This window comes from Anguilla anguilla, chromosome 4 (genome assembly GCF_013347855.1).
Source record: "Anguilla anguilla isolate fAngAng1 chromosome 4, fAngAng1.pri, whole genome shotgun sequence".
Lineage (NCBI taxonomy): Eukaryota > Metazoa > Chordata > Actinopteri > Anguilliformes > Anguillidae > Anguilla > Anguilla anguilla.
The window spans coordinates 10,247,868-10,271,183 of NC_049204.1; the positions used below are offsets into that span (position 1 = coordinate 10,247,868).

A 23,316-nucleotide genomic window follows, 5' to 3' on the forward strand; every position below is an offset into this window, starting at 1 on the left:
CCACTGAGCCCAGCTATCTTGGCTGCTCTCACGAACGAAAGGGGGCTAAAATCATCCCCAAAGCCAACAGGCCCCCTCCAAAGAAGCCTGCTGTTGTTATTTTTGGGATGTGTGCAAAATGAAACTTTATGGAAGTTTCTCTCTCTCTCTCTCTCTCGCTAACTCTCTCTCTCTCCTACCACCCCGCCGACCCCCCGCCCCCCCTGCGCCCTCCCCCCGCCCCCGCTGCGTCCTCCCCAACTCCGGCTAACAAGGTTCAGATTGCCTTTTAATCTCCAGGACATTAAACCTGAGAAGCTCCACTCTCTGGGCTTCACGTTCTCTCAGAGCAGGGGGCTCCCGTTCGAAGCTCGCAGAGCGCTAGTAAAATAAACAAGAAATTATGCGCTGCTCCAAAGCTGCTTGAGTCAGCAGTCCTTGTGGCCAGAAGCCTCCCAGCAATTACTGCATCAATTAATTTGCTACGGCTGCGATAAGCCAATCCCTGTGCTTTTTTTTCCCTCCCACAGTTCAGGAGCATGCTACAACGCTAATCACCAAACAATGTGCACAAGTAAAAGCGCTGTCTGCAGATAAACTGCCACTTTTATGGTTCCAGCCAATGTCAATACAAAAGCCATTTTATGGTGGCTTGACAGCATTTTCAAAGCCTCAGTCCTTCTAACCCAATAAGTAGAGGTTTGCGCAGCCATTAGCGTACTCCAAAAGCTCCCTTTATAATTTGTTGCACAGTTGTTTCTGAACATCTGCATCCACCAGGTGTAGCTCTGTCATTAAAGTGCACCCAGCTGATTTTTCAAGTCAAAAAGCATTCACTTGTGAAGTAATTTACCTGGACTGTAAATATTTCTAAACGTCAACTTCAATATGAATGATCTTCACAGTTATGGTCTGCATGTCTCAGCTATGCTCTAAGCCACATGTGTGCTGTATGTCACAGTTCTGGGTTGTATGTCACAGGTTTGGGTTGTATGTCACAGGTCTGGGTTGTATGTCACATGCCTGTGTTGTGTGTCACAGGCGTGGGTTTCATGTTACAGGCCTCAGCTGTAGGTCACATGTGTGCTGTAAGTCACAAGTGTGTGCTGAATGTCACAGGTCTGGATTGTGTGTGTCACATGTGGGTTCTACGTCACAGATTTGGGTTCTATGTCACAGGTCTGGGTTGTAAAGCACAAGTGTGTAAGCTGCATGTTACTGGTGTAGGCTGTTTTGCTGAAGTAGCATACCTCAGTGGGCTTCTCCCCAGGCCCCTCGGGACCTCTGCTCCTCATGTTGATGATGTGCACCTCCTGAGGGAAATCTGCGGTGCCCCTGCTGGCACAGCCGGACAATGCAGTGAAGCTCTTTAGCATGGCCTGTACGGGGTGCCCCTCTCCCACCGGCAGCAGCTCGCATGGGCTTCGTGACAAAGGACCTGAGAACACAATACAGGACACCCAACATGGCATCACCACACGTGCAACACACAGCATGGCAGTCACTATAAAATGCAGGGCACACACGCAGGGCACAAAAAAACAAGGCATTGACTGCAACATCACTACAACAGTACAGGGCACTCACTATTAATACACAGTGCACACACTAAAAAAAAAAAACAAGGCATTGACTATAATATCACAATAACAGTAAGGGGCACTCACTATAAAAATGCAGGGCACACACTACAGGGTTCTCACTACAACAGCACAGGGGGGTCACTGCAGCTGTACAGGGCACTCACAGCAACAAAGATACATGAGGTTAAATCAGTCCAGAACAGCATGGAACACTGTTCTAGAACTTAAGGATGGTTGAGTAATGAAGTTAATACTCTTAAACTCCCTTTTGTGCTGTCCTCCTGCAGCACAGCAATACGTGTTTTTTTCCTGTGTGTTGAATTGGCCTGGAGTGCCTGGGTGTATTGTCAACTTTTCCATTCACTGAAAAGCTACTATTGTGTTGCAAGCTAGAGATTCTTTCCTGTAGCTTTTCATTCACCGAGAAGCTACTATTGTGTTGAGAGCAAGAGATTCTTTCATATTTTATGTGGGTAACTCATTATTTTTTCTTTGTTAAGAAGTAACTTTTTAAGTGAACTTATTTAAAGAATAGTTTGTTCTTTTACAACTGTTTGTTCCATCAACCTAAATATTTGGTCATTTGAATAGTTTAGCCACAGAGTTGAGTATTATTTATTTGTATTGCAAGCTAATGTTAGCTAGCCAGCTACAGCAGCTAGTATTGTGGTAGGCTAGCTAGCTTGGTCCTCTCTAGCTAGAACGGTTCAAGCTAATGAAAATAAATCTTGGTAGCTCGTTAACAATAATTAGGCAGCCAGTTAAAACTAGATTGCCATTCCTATCAACTCCTACTACATTCTTTTATGGATGATGTCAGTCAAAGACAATAAAAAATAGGAAGTGACCAACAAATTACATCCAAGGCTATTTTTAGGGCAGTATACCACATATAATCTAAGTTTATATAACCTCTTCTTAAAACAAAGTAATTTATGCTAATATGTACAAATGGTGCACTAGATATGAATATTTAATATTGTAAATAAATTCAATTGCACACACTACAACACCATAACAGAGCCCATATCAACACATGGCACAAGAGTGCACTCTGTTCATAAAGTGTACAACATCAAAATAATAACACAGGCCTGAGCCTCCTTGTGAACACTTAAAAACATTTGATCTTATCATAAAATTAGTTTTTCCACATCAACATGGGTTCACACACAACATAAAAACATGCTCAATAGGCCCTGCAAACTGACAGCTTGGGAAACAGATGTGCAGATAAATACAAAGTACACAAACATTGCGATCGGTGCGGTTCTCACAACGCAGCTCATGAAGCATCACATGAAATTCCTCCTAGGTAAATTATGCATAACATCATATATAAGATGGCACTGCATAACACTGGCATTGAAAGTGCTATTATCAGGAATCCGGTGCCGGCTCCCCTGAGTGTGCATTGTCTGTCGGTGCCGGGCCCACCGCAGCTGCTATGCATGCCTGGTGTGTGGAGCCGTCGTCACGGATGCCACATTGTGTAGCTGACAGAGGAAATTCACTGGTTCAAAGAGGTAGGTCTGAACAGGACCGCCCAATGAGCTTCTGCCGTGGGACCTTGCACTGTCTGCCAGGCTGCCTTGTACCTCAGCGGGCAGCCCCCCGGTCCCTCCCCATTTCTCTGCTCCAAATAGAAGCCGGAATTACTGGGGTTGGCTGGACAATGTCTAGCACCGGGGCCAGTCTGGGGCAAGTGGCCCAAAATGGCGGCAAGGGGTCAGAGACGAGGGAAATACGGTCATCGCAGTCCCCGGTAGGCACGGGCAGTGAAGCATTAAAATTTGGCTCTGCACTCAAGAAACCTCGAAAGGTTCAGCTTCACTGTTCATATCACAACTGCACGGCCATTGCGATCTCAGCTCAGAAAGCTCTTTTGATTCGCTCTGATGGGAACGAATCCGTTCGCCCATCCGCAGTCTGTCACCGAACGGGATGAACCCACGTGGCCTCCTATCGCTTTTATCGCCTCCTTAAATGGCCTTAACGCGGGCCGTCTAACAACCTAAGGAAGACGGATGAGACTTAGCGGGTTAGCGAACCCTGCTTTGGAAATCCCGCAATTAGCAGCTAACCGCGGTCATCAAAGGGCCAGCAGGAGGAGACGGGGCAGGGCCCGTGAAGATCTAACGCAGGGGCCTGTCAGCACGCCTTGCCCCAGCTCTCGTTTCGCCTTTGAATGGGGGCAGGCATCTGAGACGTGCGGCCTTGGAGGAGGACGCGAGCGGTTAAAATAATGAGCACTCAGGAACAAAGCGCCATGGGTGAGACTCGTGCCTCCTCCATTAGGCTACAATTACATGATGAAAACCCGAGCACTTTCTCCAGACTGTTCCTTTTCAAGTCTCGTATACAATGATCAGTCTCAGGCTGAGTGCAGCGGAGTATGGTGCCATACTTTTGTCCTTTTCATTTTTCAGCAGCAACTAGTTTGCTTACAGCTGTGGTTAAAAGTGCTGCGCCTGTCATTCAGCAAGTACGTTTACAACCTGCCTGGTCGCAAGGTATGATCTTTTGCATTTTAAACACCCTTAGCTACAGATGCCAAGAAAGAGCACCTCATATCGAGACAAGAGGCACTCCAGTCTAAAAGCTAGCTGGCTAGTTGTTTGACAACGGAAGAATTCAATCAGTCCCCAGCTTGGTCCTTCACTCCACGTCTACTACCTGGCTGCTTTGGATGCCAGTTCTGAGCGAGAAGCCCCTCCACTGCAGAGTTTCCACATGCGCGTGTCCCAGGAGGGGGCGAGAGCGACCGTATTTTCCTACGGGTCAGTCTCAATGCCTTTCTCCTCAAAGCCAGGCCAGAGGAGGCCTTCTCAAATGACGAAACATCTCACGATAATCTCTAAAGGCAGACGATAGCGATCGGGGGACTGTTTGGAAATCGCTTAAGCGAAACCGAAACGCTGGAAGAAATTAACATTACGTTCCCAGACCTTGCAGAAATGCAGTAGCTGGATGTGGGTTGTTTTTTTTGGTTTTTTTTGTAAAAACAATATTCACGCGTTTGGGACCGTGAATGCGTGTCGCTTCAGTTTTCGTCCGCCCCACAATGCAGCGGGCCTGACCAAACACTCCGCGTAACCCTTTCAAAACTTTTCTCATGAAAGGAACGGTCAGCTGTCTCTTCAGGGTCTTTAGGTAATCCACGCTGGTCTGAGCAGATCATTAAAATCCTTAATTTTTGCCACCATCCGCCAGTCGCTGGGCCGCTGCGAATTCATCCAGCAGACAGAAGTGAAAGTTTTGCCCTTTGACCTGAGCGCCGGGACGAGACTGCTGTTTTTTAAAAAAAGCACCGCGACGGCATCGGCATACGAAACGGACAGGGCTGGGCGGACTTCGATCGCGAAAACCTTGCCGCCGGGCGTCCGTGAGCCCCATCCCGTTCCCCGGGGAAAGCAACCCTCTCCCTCTTTCTCTGAGTCATAATGGCTTCAGTCCCGTCACCTACAGCTGAGACTTCTCAAACTCAGTTTTTTTCCCCCCCACTGAATAAATTGTGCAATAACAACCACTAGCCAGACAGCAGAAAAGAGCCCTTTCTGGAAGACGGCCAAAAGATTACAGCGCTCGTTGGGCAGTGATTTTGTTTCTTTATTTAACCGTCGAAGTAAAAGGCAGTAGATAAAAGAGTCCACTGGAAAAAGGGTACACGAGACTTGGACAATAATGGTAGGAAGCCGCGCATTTGTTTTATAGGCCTCAAACAAAAGTGGATTCGATGTTGGGGGCAATAAACAAGAGCTTTTTCCCATGCCGCGCGGGACTGCGGTTTTTCAAACAGGCGGAATCCATTCAAATCCACACTACAAACTGAACAGCTGCAACCAAGCTCTTATTTTCAGCACCTACGATCAACACACTGAATTTTACTGCCAAGACATTATATCACTATAGATATAGCTACGGATAAATATTTAATATCTGCCTCAAGGAAAACACTGATATTTACTATCAACTAAACTTTTTTGTTTATAAATTATGAAAAGTGACAACGGGATTAATATTACGGCTCAGCAGCGATGGGATATTCATCATTAAGATAAGTAGCTGTAATGATAACAACAGTGTTCTGTAGCAGCAGTAATACTAACATTATTATTATTATTATTATTATTATTATTATTATTATTATTATTATTATTATTATTAACAATTATTATCCACATCATATTTTCTCCATATTCTGGGGTGGAAAAACAAATGTAATACAAATTGGGCAAACATCTGGAATTTCCATTAAAGCCCAGTTGAAGCTCCCAAAAGAGAAGAAAAAAAGGTGGAAGAAAATGTTTTATGTGTCCAGTGTCCCTTGCCATCACTTAATCTCCCTGCTCACCTTCCCTCCCGGCCTCCTCGCGTCCAGGGGCCGAGCACAGAGACGCTCTGTCCACCGACCGCGCAGCGCTCGCACCGGCGAGGCACACCGCCCACCGGGGCAGGAATGAGAGAGGCTGTTGTCCGCCGGGCCAGAAAAACAACCCCAGCGCGGGCCCTTTGGACTGCCCACGGGCTCAGCTGCGGACACCCCTGCACGTCTCAAAAAAAAAAAAAAAAAAAAACCGCCGGGCCTTCGCGGGAAGCTAGCCGCTTCGTACCCCGCCGTGCGAAAGCAAGCCCCTTTCATCTGCGCTCTCTGTAAAGAATGACTTTCTGTACTCTAAAGCCCGCTCGGATTTCCTCACTTCGCTTGCCATCTATTCTTTGCGGGTTTTGGTAGGAAATGTCAACGCGCAGACCTGTCGCAGCGTGCAAATGCTCAGATGCGGAAACGTAACGACGAGGTTCCGCACGATTCCCGTAGCGGCAAATAGGAAATCTCCATCCTCCGTTCCGGCTGCCGCTGGGATACGTCACAGTGCACGGGGGGCGTGGCGCGGAGCCGCGGGAAACGACGCAAGGAAAGCGCGCGAGCGGCGAGTTCGCCGACGCCCCGCAGCGGTGACAAATCCCGCAGGAGGAGCGTCCCCCTCGTCCCCGCTGGATTTCTGTTTCCTGTCTGGAACCCGGGCGGCGGAGACGGAGGCGGGCCAGAACCACGGAGGGTAGAGCCAAAGAGGCCCTCCTGCCGACGGAGAGTGCACCCGACCACTGCCAATCTCCCTGCCCGTCCACGTAAAAAATAAAAATAAAAAAAAGACACACAATCAAAAGGAAAACACTGGAGCCCCAGCGGGACCGATTTTTCACGAGCTCAGTGTAGTCGCGTAGTTCCTAAAGCATCACAGAACGCGGGCGGCCTCGGCTCTGTTACAGTCTGAGTGGCACGTAGCGCCCGGTCACTGGGGCACCGAAGGCACGCCACGCCAGGAGAAATGAGCTCACCGACCGCTCGCCCGCTGGACACGGCTGGAACTGCGCAGCGGGTATCGCCTTTCGGCCCTCTAGCATTAAAACAGCAGGGTCTGCTGCCGTAAGGCCACGCTCTCGCCAGGCAGGAAGTTCAGTTTGCTTGCGCTGCCACGCTAATTTGGGTCTTGATTACATAATTGCACTAACAGCCTCGAGCCACAGAGAGAACTGTTGACGATGACGATCGGCGAAAAGTGTGCCGCAGTAGTAATGGCACTGAACTTGTGACAGAGGACCTAATCTCGGGGGGGGGGGGGGGGGTTGTTTGCTATAAGCTTGAACTCTGTAGGCCAACTTAATGACTGGCTGGCTAGCTCCACTCCTCTTGGAACTGTAAGTTTCTCTGCAAAATGAATGCAATGTGATGTAAATGTACATAATGTACAGCTCTGGTATATGGCAGCCAGCTGCGTGTGGAATAACTACACTACTGTGCAACCAGGAAAACATAGAATGGAACACTGCTACATACTGTGACTGGTGTATGTCCTCGATATAAGTGAATGGAACATTTAAATCCACTTATGCAACAGAGGTTTTAATCATCCTTAAATGTTATTTTTTATCAGAGACCATGAGGCACAGTCTGTCCCTTATTTGAGTCCCCGAGGGATCCATACTCCACCATTGCGCTTTCTGTACTGCGATCCCATTTCTATCTGTGACCCTCTCCCCTTTCCTCCTGCCTAAATAAAGTGGAAAAAATACACAAGAATGATGGACTCTTCGATAACATTTTGAGTTGTTTTTCTATCTCTACAGAGAGGTTTAATTAAAAAATGTATTTAGTCTATTCCATTTTCAAATAAACAGCACAAGGCTTAATTAAATGAGCTGTCACTTAGCGTAAGGTAGTCAGTGGAGAAAACGAGGAGTTAAAACAGAACACAGCTGTGTTTTCAACAGCCATGACATGAAAGAGAACTCAGTGAAACCCAGAGGGATGACTAAAGAAGGCAGAGCCGTGACTTTGTTAAATGATTGCATGTACAGGACTGTATTTAAACTCTAATACCGAGAACAGCCATTTGCCCAAATAAGCAGCACTGGAGGCTTTTGGAAGTATGTTATATTCTCTCTCAAAATTTTGATAATAATCACTTTTATGGCAATGATATAAATTATCATAAGTACTATAGACCTAACTTGACTGAAATTTGTTTGTTTTTGTAATAATATCTCTAAGTAGTCAAGCCTTGCAGGTTTTTATATTTTTTTAAATACATTTTGTAAATGATTTCCACAACTGACAAACTCATTTTGTAAATTAAACAGTGTGCCACTTTGGACAGCCATGATTAAAGACAAAGCACATAACAGTTTGGAATTTTAAACTGAGTGATACACTGAGCGAAGTTTTGAGGCAGTAGATGTGGCTTCATCAATCACAGGCATATGAAAACAGGTGTGTAACAGTACACCCATTTATACAGAAATGCCATACAGAAAGGCACCTGTTTCATATCATACCCCTTCTTTAAAGGAAGGTGGGAGAGAGGAAAACCACCCACCCAATCACATAGTGAATCCTAATTAAAAAGTGCCTGAGAAGGCTAAACACTGCAGATGGATGGTACTCTGGTTTACTAAGCTATGTCCCCCTATGTTGACTATAGATCAATTACATTTCAATTCAGTCAATTAAGGAAATTAATTTAAAGTGAATTCTTTTTTTTTTTCTTTTTTTTTTTTTAATCCTCATGGAACATTCTGTCCATTTCTTAAATTCATGAATTCAATTTCAGTTCAATTTCCTGAATTGACTGAACTGAAATGGAATTGCCACTTACCCTGTTGAGGAACAGTGATTTGTGTCACAACAGGTGACATGACAGGAACTACTGCATGAGAAAATGACATCTATTTCCAATGTGACACTCTCGGGCTGTGAGAGAAAGTGAGAAATGAAACACTTTCCGGGCAGAAAGTGTGGTGCTCCAGTGCAGACGCGAGATCTCTGTATGACTCTGTAAACTGCACCTGCCGGGGGATTCAGGTCTGGTCCACTAATTCAGTGTTCATTCTATTTTAAAGGCAATTTCAAATTTAGACATGCTTAGAGAATATGTTTTTCCTGTCTGTAGTCATAGTTGTATTATGTATCTGTAACATGGAACATTTTTTATGATGGGTGACAGAGAACTGAGCTCTTCTCTTGAATATTTATACATTGAAGCTCATTTGCACGAGCAGATAAACACATTGAAAGGTGACGAAAATATAGAATAAATCTAAAGCCACTGGAGAGCAGCCATTTTTAACAGCTGGCTAGGCAAAGGAATGGGTGGATAATACAGGAAATGTGCGCGCAAATTCAAAACAATTCAATTTAATGACATAAGACTCCAAATCTAGAAGCATATTTTCTCAGCAGACCTCTTCTAAGAGCCTTGAAAAACATTTACACTGCTAAGTGGCATGCCTGGCAAGTGGATAATGCCTAGGGATAGAGGGTTGTGTTATTCCAATTTGACAGTTCAGAATAAAGCTTGCTAATATTTCCCCCAACAAACCTCCCTGATGAAAAAAAAAAACACTCCATGCTCCCGACTGCTTCTATGCCTTGTTCCCCATGGTGCTAAACATGCAGGTTTCCAATTGATGATTTAATGAAAACCTTAATCAAAAACATCCTGTGCTCAGTAGATAGACCAGCATAAACTTCAACCCAATACACAGCATTCATATTCAAGTATCTCGCTAAAAGTAATCCTTCAGATGTGCGCTTCTGATTAAACTGCACTGTATCCATTGTAAAGCAGGATTGGAGTCAACAAGTCAAAGGGGGAGTAGGCTTTACAGAGCCACAACTATAGAGCTCTCTGTTTTATCCACTTAAACCAAAGGAAACATTTTTTTTTTCAGTTCCCACATGAAACCAGTCATTGAATCCTCATATCTTTTCTTCTCCGCACTGAAATTCCCATGGTCCTGGGATTGCATAAAAAGCCTTTAATGAATATGATATCCCACTTTATTGTGCTCTCCCTATGCTTACTGCATGCAGCCATTTCAGCCGTACTGCTTACGCCACGCTAACTCGCTCACAACTAAATCAGGGCTACAAACACAGGAAATGAATGAACTATTTCACAAGGACAGTCTGAGTTCAGCTCATTTGCTTACATTCGAAATATGTGTTTTCGTTATTCAGCAGTCTGGAGCTATTGATGTGGAGTCTCGAGGGGAGGGCACTGGATAGGACAAAGTTGGGGGTGTGGGGGGTGTGGGGGGGGGGGGTCCCTTGACTCGGCGGGCTCGGCAAAGAAGCAAACTTTCCCATCAAAGCAGGAGGCCCGACTCAAAAGCAATCCCAAAAAAACCAGGCAAAGATCTGACGTCACCCAGCGTACCTGCCCACCAGCAGAACTCCTTTGAATGAGTACGGCTATTTGATATTTACCTTGTAAACGTTCAGCAGGGATGCCAGGATTTCGCCGGACCCCCTTGTAGGCCCTTGATAAGTTTCGCTTGATCAGATGAAAAGGAGACCAGAGCGCACGCGAGACGCGGCGTAAAAACACGCGGGCCGGCTCCGTTTCATCTCCGTGAGTTGCTGGGGTAGCCGGGACGTCAGTCCCGCTCGCCTGCGCCGCTCGCGCGGTGGGAGTCGGGGACGGTCGCCGGAAAAACCGGGAGACGAAAAGCGACACCCCGCAGACGGAGACGACGTGTCTTTAAATGCGACAAAGGCGCCTCGAGAGAGAGAAAAGGTCAAGACAAAAAGCGCCAGAATCCTCACTGGAGATGTGAGCTCAGAAGAACAAGGGAGCGGCGAGAAGAGGGGGGAGGGAGCCTCAGAAGAGCGAGTAATGCATTCGCAGGCCTCTGAGTCCTTCGGAGACGAATCCGCTGACAGGTTCCACAGGAAGGGAACCTGAGGGGGGAACCGGAGGGACAGCCGCCGGCGCGAGAGCGTCGGGGTCGCGGTGAGAGGGTAGGGCTCGGGGGCCGCGTTTATCACTTCGCCCGCGGGGCCCGAAGCGGGAGCCTTTTGGGGCCGAGGTTCAGAATCACTGAGGCTGAAGCAGAACTGACTCTGCCGAAAAGATCCAACTGGATCTCAAATAGTATAATGCGTAAGGGCCTTGTAACCTAAAGGCTACAGGTTTGATTCCAGAGTAGGACACTGCCATTGTACCCTTGAGCAAGGTACTTAACCTGCATTGCTTCAGTATATGTCCAGCTGTATAAATGGATGCAGTGTGAATGCGATGAAAAAAGTTGCGCAAGTCGCTCTGGATAGGAGAGTCTGCTAAATGCCTGTAATGCAGACGTTACCAGCTCACGTTACGTGTCCTCAACTCAAATGCAGAGCTCCATCCAAAACAGCTGTTTAGCCAGCTGCCCATTCTTCTCTCTCTGCAGTGCGCTGAGCTGCACAGCTGTCGGACCGGAGGCCAGCATACGCTGCGGCCAGAACAGGTAGGCCGCATGCGCTTGATTGGCCAGAGGAATGGCACAGAGTCGGCCCTCTTGTGTTCAGAATTTGGTTCCAGTCAGTGGGTTGCACCGCATGTAGTTTTTTTTTTTTTTTAAGCATTAATAGAAGTACAGTAATTCACTGTATTTGCATTTACTGCATGCTTGCCTGCTTCTCACTGACTACTGACTGCTATTCTAAGCAGTCTGTAGTCATTGTGTTACTTCTCTTTTTCCACCTCTGCTGAAATAAATATATCCCACTCAAAAATGCAGAGGCGTATATGCAATATGCAAGGCTATTTCACCTTTACCCAACTACATTCTGTTCCATCTTTGTATAATTCATTGTATTAAAAGACGGCAGACGGCGACGGACAACTGAAAGCCAAGTTTGCCATTTGCATTAAGACCATGAAGATGACTTCAGTCCGCCTCAGTGGCTGGATGTCTTTTTCGAGCCCTGAATACAGATTGTAAATCACGGCCCTTTGATGTGATGGATGACATCGGCTTATTCCCCCAGGAGTGCGAGAACCTCTAAATAACAGATGTCTCAGTCAAGCAGCTGCCACTCCCTCAGTGAGTCGTACGCGTTGGGCAGGCGAGGGGAACGGGTAAACACACACCCCGCTGTTTTACTCCCTCCACTGGACCGGTCGTTCCTACAGGACACGGGGAAGGGGTGGGGGGGGGCTGATGTGACTCACAGCAAAGTGTTGCCATCACAACTAACACACATACTGGGACAAAACAAATGAAGAGAAGTTCATTTACTTAGCTTTGCTGTCTTATAAACGCAATCTAACCCCTGGTTTAACAATGAAAGTAACAATAGCTGGCTTGGCAGTTGAAAGGTACAACATTTATTGTGCCTCCATTCACAAGTTTCAAAGTAAACACTGGTGCACAATTTCTACCAAGCCAAAGGTGAAAATGCAAGGCCTTTCTTCAAACCATCCCATGATTAGCTATAATGCTCCGCCCCCACACCCGCCCCTTTGTGTGTTGTGTCCAGTGGATTGGACACGTTTAACATGTTTAGGAAGTACTCTGCATTCTAGCCTGCCCTTCTTGCAAACAGCTTTAGGTACGATTTTTTTAAGAGCTGCATTGGCAATCTTTTGAGACGGACCGCACCTTCAAGCACGCTACACACTGTTAGCAGCCCTTTCCAAAGCATACTTTACACTGAGAGCGAACACAATGACGAGATGTCTTTCTTAACACTTTAAAGTTAAAGCCCATGATGTTTTTAGATCCTGCCCCCTTTTCTTTTTCACAGTGGAGCCCGTACAAGCTAATAGAAAAGGTCTTATGTACTCTGAGGTGCTTGTTTTCTAAATCCAGCAAAATCAACAGGTTGTCCAGGCTATAAGCACAGTGCCCTGGATTGTGGCACAATGACAGCAGGTGTTCTTGCCTTTCGACCTGCGGATCATAATGGCACATCAGCACACAGACACCTCTGCAGCTCTGTCTGCACTGCCTGTCTGCAATAATATCCACAGACACTAAAACTCATCCTGTAGGTGTGCAATCGTGTGTGGTAGAGTTGCCAGATTTAGAACTTTTCGAAACCGGACATCATGCACGTGCATGTAGGCGAGGTTTCGGTTCACTGACCAGGGGGGTAGCTTGAAGCTTATTCATAAAGCGACTGGGAGAGGAGGGGTGGTGGGCTGTCAGAACCTATCATGGATCGGGGTGATGGGGCCCAATGTGAGATCTTTTTATGGGGCCCAAGATCCTTGGTGGTGCGCCTGGCAGGCACACTTCCATGTATGATAACTGTGCCCGCGTTTTCAACAGCTTCACCTCATGAATGTGAATCTGCTTGTATTAGAACGGCATTCATTCTGAAAGGTTGTTTTTTTTTTTTTTTTGGGTTGCACCCCACCAGTGAGGCCATTTCATTAAAAAGCAACCGAGAGCAGCGCCTTTGAGCCGAGACACACAGACACAAAGACGTTCTCACCCGAACGGCTTCGCCTTGCATAATGGATCAATCGCTCCCAGAGAGCACCTGACATTTTAATTGATGGCGCTGGGGGGAGTGGAAGTCGGCAGCCCGCCAGCTCGGTGAAACAAGCAACAATGGGGCATCTCTGCGTGAGGGGGGGGCATTCAAAAGTGAGAAAGGGCAACGCGGACGCGGCACTTCTGCACAATGAGAGTCGGGAGGCATTCAACGAGCCCCGCGGAGAATCGAGGAGGGCGGAACGACAAGAATGCCATGTCAAATGTCAGACCGCCGCGCACAATAGCGCACACACAAAGGACCCTGGGAAGGCCAAGACTCCTACAAGACAAAAAAAATCACGTAGCGAAGGGAAAACAGCCCCCCGTGTAAGCCGGAATCTGTTTCAGCGGGGGGCCCGAAGCCCGCCGCCGCGTTCGGACGCTGGGAACGGAGTCTCGCCACCGGCGAACGCGAGGTCGCTCGGAAGCGCCGCGGAGCAAAGGCGCATTACCGCGGCCGCATCGACCGCCGCTTACCTAACCGCGCAAGTATGAGAGTGGGAAGAAAATAGGCCACATCCAGCAAGTGTAGTAAAAACTTTCTGTGTTACTCATCGGACCCAGAAGACCGCTGTGCTCTACTGTGCCAGCTGTCGGCCTGCCAGCGTTTCGGAAACCTGCGCTGCGGCCGTCTGCTACCAGCAGGGCCATTCGCTGGCTATTCTGCGGATTTTCACCACCGTTGCCTCACCTCAGTGCGGGGAGACCGCCGTAGCGCCCGTTCCCAGACAGCTGTGTCGACGGCGGGCCGCTAACAGGCTAACGGGCTAACGAGCGGGCGCTGTGTTTTTTTTTTTTGGTCTCCAGAGAAGTCGGGCTATGAAAATGCATCCCAGCACATCACACTCAATGGGAGGTGCCCATAGCTAATGCGCTGGCCTCAGTGCATTACTGGCTAAACAACAGCATGCACTGACTGTTGACTGACAGGCCACAAACCCAATTGCTGTGGCAACTGTCAGCATTCACCCCTGCAGAATCAGTGTTTAGGACTGAAACTAAGACTACATGCACAGCAATACGAGTCAGATGAATATTTTCATGTCAGATCAGGTGCGGTGAAAGCCACTGCTTGGAGGTTGGCAGCTCATGTCCTGGGTGTGTCCCAAGGGACGGGGGGGGGGGGTTAATGGGGTTGTTTTGTCTTTCCAATGCCTGCCAAACCAGGGAGAAACCTCAAGACAGGCAATAAGCAAATCAGCAACTGTCCCAAAACGTGACATAACTCTAACAGTAACTGACGTCAACATCGTTATAATCAGCCTTCCCAAAAGTGCAGTCTCTGGCATGATCAAGAACTAAGCAACAGCAGTGGCATACTGGAAAAATGTTTGGAAAATTCACAGCTTGATGAAGAAAAAAAAAGTCTAGCGGGTGCACCAGACATGTTTTCATAGAATGGGTCCGTTACTGGGAAAGGAACGGGGCGAGCTGCAGACAGTTCCTGTTTACTTCAGCTGAGGCACGCTCCAGACCTATCGCTAACTCCAGCTCTCCAGGGCTGAACGCCACAGAACACAATGGAAAAAGCAGGTTCATCCCAGCTGTCTCACATTAGACTGTTGACTGGAAAATTATTTACATGTCTGCTTACTGGCAATGTGCAGAAACCAAAACGACACAGACATTAATTAACACACACACACGCTCACACACAAACACACATGCACAGAAGCGCACACGCACGCATATGCAGACAAGCACACACTCACACACACACGTACACACACAAACACACATGCACACAAGCGTACATGCACGCATATGGACACACGCACACACTCAAATCCCTTTATATAATTTCGCTGAACTGCAGAGGGAGTTCTGTATGTACACATGTTCAACACAAACTTTAATTTGAAAGCCAGAGATAAAGCTACTAAAAAGATTTTCTAAAAAAAAACTACTGCACTCAGAAACCACATTATGGTTCTAAATGAAAATAAGTGAAATGCCTGTTAAAGGCTTTCCTACTCTGTAATTATTATACTAGATCACTCTGGCATGAATGCATTTACAATATGTATAAAATTCTCAGAAGTTTTTTTCCAAGAAAAAAAAACTACAAATCCATAGACAATCTAGGCCCACTGAAAAAAGGGGATGTTCATTTCAGACTGAGACTAAGCAATAAATGCGTAACCAGTGCCTTATGGCATCAACAGAATACCGCCGTGCTCTTATTCAGCACTGTAAAAACTTTTGTTATTGTGTTCCTATAATGTCTGGAATTGCATTCAGAATTTTAGCGCAGCCAGGTGAATATTCATTTTGTTCCTGTTCACTCCTGCGCGGATTTTCTTTTGTATTTTCACTGCAAAGGGTCTTTGTAACAGTGTCACTGTAAAAAAAAAAAAACACGCTATACAAATGAAACGGAATTCAAAGTTGAATGGAATAGGTGGAGTCAGACAGCCAGTGGCAGGGTCCAGCGCTCAGCCTGCTGAATGAAACACCTCACCAGTGAGTGGCAGCAGAGCTGGATCAGATAAAGCCGTTAGCCCAGTTCCCCGGACTGCCAACCAGCTGAGCGTCACCCGCGTCCCCTCATAGCTCCAGACCCGCCGGTCCCCCCGCGTCCGTGGGGTGCCCAGGCCGGCAGGAGGAAACGGGAGTACGCGTGCCCGGGCCCGCCTTGCGGTTAGGGACACGCGGCAGGAGGAGGCGGAGGGGCCCTTAATAAGGGCCTTTGCGGACCGCGCTGGCTTCAGGGGTTGCCAGGCGAACGTACCGGAACAGGACGCGCGCGGCCCTGCGGTCGCCGCGGAAACCACGAGACCGTCCGGGCAGCCGGCGCCTGTGTGCGAGCGCATCGCGCGCTGACATCTGGTTTCAGGGGCCGAGAGGGCCTCCGAGGTAAGTGCTGCGAGGGGCGCTCCGATTGGCCGAGCCGGATGACCCCGGCCCGCCTCCCGCCTCCCACCTCCCTCCTCCAGACAGACGTCTCACACTCTGTCCCTCTCCGATTACAACGGTTGCACAACCTCTTTTGGCCTCCTTCACCCAGGGCTTGAAAAACAATCGTGGATATAGATTGTGATTGAAAGTCTAAGCTTTTCTACAACTGGAAAGAAAAGTCACCAGAGGGCAAAAACAGGCTTTCCTGGAAGGGGGGAAAAGCTGTCTGATATCAAAGCTGATGTAAAAAAGGTACAAAAGACAGGTTTAGTCAATATTTGGAAAAAGCCCCACTAACCTCCAGTACAGGAGGGGGTGGGCTGATTGCAATCAAGTACTGATTGTTTTTTTCTCTGCACGGTGCCTACCTACAGATTTTGCATTAGAAACTTTCTAATTTGTTGCAGTTGTGCAGAAATGCATCACACATTGCACTTGTATTTTCTAAAGTAATCTCATTATTTAGTGACCACATTGAATTACAAGGCACACTGATGGACACAAATGTCAACAAGGTCCATAATTTATTTATAGATACAATACTTTTTTGGTATAATACTGCTGGATATTGATTGAGAGGATTAAGATAAAATACACTTCTAACATACAAAATGGCAAGTGGTCAATCTGGTTCCCAAAACACAAGCACCAGACATTAACCATTTTATTGCAACTCCTGACAACCACCCATAACCCTGCCACACACAACATTCTCTACAGTGCCACATGACTACTCTATACTGTCACACATAAACACAACTCCACACTTCCACTTGCAACCGTTACTCTGCACATAGCCACTGTTCCAAAGGGCCACACATAACCAGTACTCCCCACTGATGCACAGAAAATCTATTAATGTGTTTTTTGTCTTTTGTTTTTTTTCTATCCTTTATTGTAACTAATACAGAGATACGAACTGCGATGCACAGCAAATTCTGTGAACAACAGGAAATAAAGATCTATCCACTACCTACTATCACCCACAACCAGATCTCCACATCACACCTAGTACAAATATACTATATCCGGAGTACACTTTCAAATGCGTAATTCACAAGTACACCGTTCCTGAACGTTTGGAATTGCATTTGGAATGGCACTGCTTCGCAGCACCCATAGGCACTACTCAATTACTCCTCCACACAGCCAACCATAATCACTCCAATAAGCTTTAATACAAACAAAGGAACGTGTGTAAAAGTGACAAAGTGGGAGATCCCGGCCGCTCCAAACGTAAGCCCAATCTCTGCCGCTTATCGTGGGCGGACCCCGGTGGGCGTTTTCGAAAGGCCCAGCGGCGGTTCGGCCGCGCCCGCCTCGTCGCCGGCGTCCTGCAGGAGCTGATTTTGGCAAGCGTGCAAATGAATTTCTGGCCCGGTTCCCATTGCACTTTACTCGTGATGAAATTAAAAGCTCCGCATCGAAATACGGATATCCTTCAGAGAAGACGGATTTTGGCAACTGCGGCCCAGACGGAGGGAGATCTAGGGGCGCACGAGAGGCGCAGACGGTCCCAGGACGGGGGGGGGGGCAATGAGGGCATAGCTCACACTTTTCTGAAGTCAGTTACCTAGTTTGGGCTAAAGTACTGGATTAGGGCCTATACCCCGGATAACACTGCGATGAGAAGCAATACATCACGGCCAAATTTAAACATTACGTAAGCACGCTCCTGACAGGTTTAGGACTCAAACGTGACTGTTTATACAGACGTGGAGGCCAGGCCAAATAACAGCTCCCCCTCTGTCCCTATTTACTTTAGCAAAAAGATTTATTCTCATCTGCGTTCTCATCTACCATCTCCTCGTTGACAGTGCTCCTAGCTTCTTTTACACAGACTTTAGCCCGACTTCGACTCTAATGGCTTTGTGAAGCGCTGAAACGTTGAAGGTTCTCCATCAAGTCTGAGGAAGGGCCTGTGCACTCAAAATGTCACTCATTTTGGTGCATTAAATTATTGAATGGGAGCCTTGCAGTGTGTAGATTGTTGTTTGACTTAAACTTGCTGTAACGTTTGTTGTGGTTATATCCAGCACCTGCCCTAATTAAGGACTATGGATGTGGGTGTCACTGTCACTCTTGTTCTCCATGAAACAGTGCATTTTGCTACATGCTATTTTACTTACTTCCAGATGAGTCTGACAACACAACTAAGCCATGTGAAAAACTATGTTTGCGAAATCACTGGTGTTGCTTTGGAGTCAACTAAAGCCAAGCCACCAGTGTAGAAAAGTTTGAAACTGCTCATCTGCAATTATTCACAGGTGAAATATTGATCTTATCTATTATTAATGTCATCAATCATTACACAGACTTGCTTAGGGTCACAAAGTTAGAAGATGAAATTAACTTAGATAATTAACTTTAGTTTCAGCAGTCTTTTAACTGAGCATTCGGGAATGTAGGTTACCAATTAACATATGAAGTTGATGTATAATCCAGGCCTCGAAGCTCTCTCTATAATTGACTACAAACCAGTGGACTGTGACACCTTCTGGTAAAAATTTTCCAATAGAAATGGATCAGGCTTTAGAGGTTATCGTTAATGAACTGCAGCTGCTTTATATATCTCCATTTTAAAAATATAAGTACCGTTTATTCGGGGGAAAAAAACTTTGTTATTACAGAAACCTGTGCCGAATTCATAAATCAGCTGCTCACGACTCAAAAAGTGGAAGTCGTTTAACACACCCGTTTCACAGCTTATGGAATGCTTTCCTTAGATGCTTCCTCTGCCTTATCATTGGAATTCATCATATATACCCATGATAACCCCCTTCCAATGTGAGTCTTATCTAATCTGCTGTCACAGATCATACAAGCTACATGCAGTCAATTATATTAGATAATATACACATATGCTTGTGTAAACTGGTTGGAAAAACATATTAAATATATTGCTAAAATGCAAACATACAAACGTGTTTGCATACATCATGTACATACATGTAATATAAAGGCATCAAACCTGCAAGCCCAATAGTCAAGCCAGAAGAGCCTGCATCATGTTTACCTGCAAGGTTTATTTATTTCTTGATTATTTTTTTTGCAATTAACAGCTTTTCTTAAAAATAAACTACAGAATTAAGAGTCCCAGAATGATATGCTGCAATCTATCCACAAGCTCAAAGCTCACCCCTCACACAACCAAAACACAAATTATGAATCAAAACAGACACAATGGCATCAGACTGCCAGCATAATGTTAATAATCAGCCCTGTGAGACTTCCCGGTCTGCCAGAGGAACTTCCCATATCTGATCCCTAGTACCTTTGCCATATGAGTGCTTTCAAGTAAATGAAGAGAGATCAGTCAGACAAGTAAAGACGCCCTTTGGTGAATTAGCCGACTGCCTTTGGAAGTTTATTTACGCCGTTTCAACGCTTATACTTTGATGAGAATGATGCAGACGATTATGAAGATGACGATAATTGCACGACGGTATTCAAAATGTTGCAGACATGTAAAAAGTGTGCGTCTGCGCTCGGCGATGGCTGCGATTCTGAAGGCTTTATGATGACTGATAAAAAGCGATGCCCCGGGGACGGTGTTGCTCAATCTTTTTGAAAAATATCCACGGCCACATCAAAACATGCTCGAGCACAGCACAGTCCGCATTAAGCAAGCGTCATCGCTGTGTTCAGTCAAAGCGCAGCATTACGGTAACGATCTGCAGATCTGCGTTTATCTCGGCACCGGGCTGCTTTTTGATGGGGGAGGAAATTGTGCAATTGTGTTCCTCGCTGGAGAGGGACCGATTTGGACCCCGCGATGGAAACTGAAAAGGGAGGCACTTCTGCTTGACATTTTAGGAGGACGCTCGCGGACGGTCGGCTCACCGGAGAACAGCACACCAGCTTTATCGGTCCCGTTCTCCACATTCGCGGGACTTAGAAGAGCACAAGGATGTGTGAAAGCGCTTGTCAACATTTTCCCTCCCTTTAATTCCAATCTCTTGAGAGCCCTGTGGCAGACAGGGCCCGAGTCCTACACTTTTTCTAAATCCAAAGGTGCAGCGTCACCGTCTTTCTTGGATTTCGCAGCATCCAAATCCTGCGCTTAAAAAACGTTCACCCTGATTTTGTCCATGTGAGGCCTGCGGTACGTCAACCCGAGTTGCTCCTCTGCAGTTTACATTTATTGAATTACTTCACAGGAAAGCACGGGGGCAAAACAACAATGCTGGCAGAGGTCCACTGGAACAACCTGCTGGAAAAGCTAGCGTATGACCTCACCATCTCTGTGCCGTGGGGAGCAGAAGACATTATTAGCTTCATTCGCAACAGATGCTCCCCTCTGAGCCTGTTTTTTTTTGCCTGATGCTCAGCATCATCCTAATGTTATACACAACCTCTCAGAAGCCACCACACAGGGCACATCTGATAGAGCAAAGGTTCTCCGTCTGGTCCCGGTGTCTCCTCGTTTTTGTTTTTTTCTTTAACTCAACAACAATTTCAGTCTCTAGAAACCAGGTGAGGTAAGTTGTCCTGAGTAATGTACCGTGTAATCAACCTCCTTAATTGATCAATTCAGTCCAAAGTAGCAATGAAATACCCTGTGGTTGTCCAGGACCTTATGTGATTAATTTAAATAAGGATAACCACTGCAGTGTTTTGTAATTACATTACAAAGCATTCACGCTAATATTTCAACTTACGTAAGGATGAGCTGAATATACTAAGTATATCTACTAGAGTGGCACCAGGAAAAATACATTTCCACATGGGAACTATTACCTTCACCCTGAATGTGCATTCTAAATCTTCCAAGGGTAACCAAGCTACAAACCAGCTTCACATGCAAGAACCTCACTCCACCAACACTGATTCATTGTCTATTGTCTGTTTAAAGGCTATCTACCCTGCCTAACAACTCACACAGCTTTACAGAAATCACATTCCGATCGATCAAGTATTTACATGTGGGAGCAAGGCAAGGGCTAAAGAAACCGTGGAGAATGAACCTGTCAGCATATTCTCATCTGCTTCAGCATTCTATAAGCACACCATGAGAGGGCAAGTAGAGAAATACCGAGAAGGAGCAAAGTGTCTGAGAGAGCAAAGGTTCTCCTTCAGGTCCCGGTGTCTGCTCGTTTTTGTTTTCGTCTCAAACTCAACAACAATTCAGACCCCAGAAACCAGGTGAGGTGAGTTGTCCTGAGAACTGTGTAATCAACCTCCTTAATAGACAAATACGAAGAAGGAGCAAAGCTTTGCAGTCGCCAAAAAAAAAAATAGGCCACGGCAGGCTTGTTCCAACAAGGCTTTCTTGATGTAAAGGGCACTCAGCCTAACTGGCAAAAAAGCTCCCAGCAACAAGGGCTATGCAGCACTGAGAAACACGTGCGCACACTTGAGTTAGAGCCTCCCCCAAGAATGACGCCTGAAGCAGCGCTTTAAGCTACTGTCACTGAAATGATCCGCTATCATCAGCATCTCCAAGGGGGAAACAGAAACTAGTGCCGCTACATCCCGACCTGACTCTGCTCTGTGGTGCACCGCGAGCCGTTTGCATCCAAGCCACTGCCTCCCATTATCCAAGTTAGCACCCTCACCCCCCCCCCCCCCACCCCCCCAATCCCACAAGGCTTACCTGCAGAGGCGGAGAAGCAGAGAGTGAGGAGCAGGAAGGCGACGTCTCTCCCTGCCATTCCGTTGGCTTGACGGTCCCGGTCGCGGAAATGAGGGAAGCTCCTGGCTCCCGAACGGACGGCTGTGGTCTTTCGCGGAGGAAGAGCTCAAATCCCCCTCTGGAAGGAAGGAATGGAGAGGTCAGGGCGGTCGGGGCAGTCAGGGCCTGCTCTGTATGTGAAACAGCAGGGCGTTACAGTCCGGCTCATTTCCCCCAGGGGGCTGATGAGAGCAGACAGGGAAGTCAATGGGCTGCCCGACGAAGGGTTAATCCCGGGAGCTAATTAGCCGTCATGTGAGGCAGCAAGCTGTACAGTATGCTAACGCTGGTGTGTGTGTGTGTGTGTGTGTCACTCAACTAGCCTAGAGCAGCAAGATGTTCCTGCCATGCATGGCATTGATTGGCACAACTTACGGATCTCCACACCCATAATGCACAGACATACACACACAAACACACACACACGTACACATGCACGCACACACGCACACATGTACACACGCACACACACGCACACGACACTCTGCAGGTACTTTGCACACCTAAATTTAGCCCATCAGAATGCATCAGTCTGTCCAGTATGATTAAGCAGCTTAAGAATTGTACGGCCCCATTGTAATCATTGTGTTTAGAGCTAAACTTTAATAACTAGATCAGTCTGAACCCACACACATGAAGCAGTCTGCTAGCTTAACGCAAATAAAGATCTCATCTCTATTGCTTCATATTTAGCATAATTAACAACCGCCACACACTAAATGCTATTTAGCACACATTATGAGAAATCATGAAAGCCCAGGAAAATGTTTTGAGATGCTAGCATTAGGTCCTTCTGCATTTATCTGTCCTCCAGGCAATTCATCTCTGGCCTGCTGAAAGGTTTTACTGAAATGGTAATTGTGTCAAGTGCAAAAGGAAGTCCAGACATGCAGTCATAGTGCAATTGTACTGTACTAAAATCTGCATATTTGAATCATTCGTAAGTAAAACACCAGAAGGTTTTGATAAAGAAAGGGAAAATAACCAATACCATTTGTAATGGTAGAAATGTTACACTGAGAGATTCCTGTGATGAAAGATTTAAAGCAACCTTAAAACACCAGACAGCTTGAAGGATTACAACTACTGGGTGAAATAGCCAGAACACCTGCAGGATTGGACAGGCTGACCTTTCAGTTTTTATTGAGCTGTAAGGATTATCATGTGAACGCCTCTTCGGAAAGAAAAATCATGACAATATCCCACAAACATCTCAAGCTCTCTTGTTCTCTTACATATACAGTATACATGCATACACATAATATCCATATAGTCCATCTCTTATCTCTCTCTCACACATACACACACACACAAACACACATACACACACACACACAAACACAATGAGGAACACATAGATGCACAGACAGG

The 23,316-nt window shown here is 46.5% G+C and overlaps 1 protein-coding gene across 2 annotated transcripts in view; it reads right to left on the minus strand.

The window, feature by feature from the left end:
- The window catches only part of tgfbr3 (transforming growth factor, beta receptor III), an 88,237-nt gene that overhangs the window by 59,521 nt on the left and 5,400 nt on the right, over positions 1 to 23,316 (minus strand). For both annotated transcript variants that reach the window (XM_035413844.1, XM_035413845.1), the window contains exons 2-3: positions 21,868 to 22,024; positions 1,230 to 1,417 (exon numbers count right to left, since the gene is read on the minus strand). In XM_035413844.1, coding sequence (XP_035269735.1) covers positions 1,230 to 1,417; positions 21,868 to 21,925 — 246 coding nt within the window. In that variant the 5' untranslated portion in view covers positions 21,926 to 22,024. The remainder of the gene's footprint in view (positions 1 to 1,229; positions 1,418 to 21,867; positions 22,025 to 23,316) is intronic.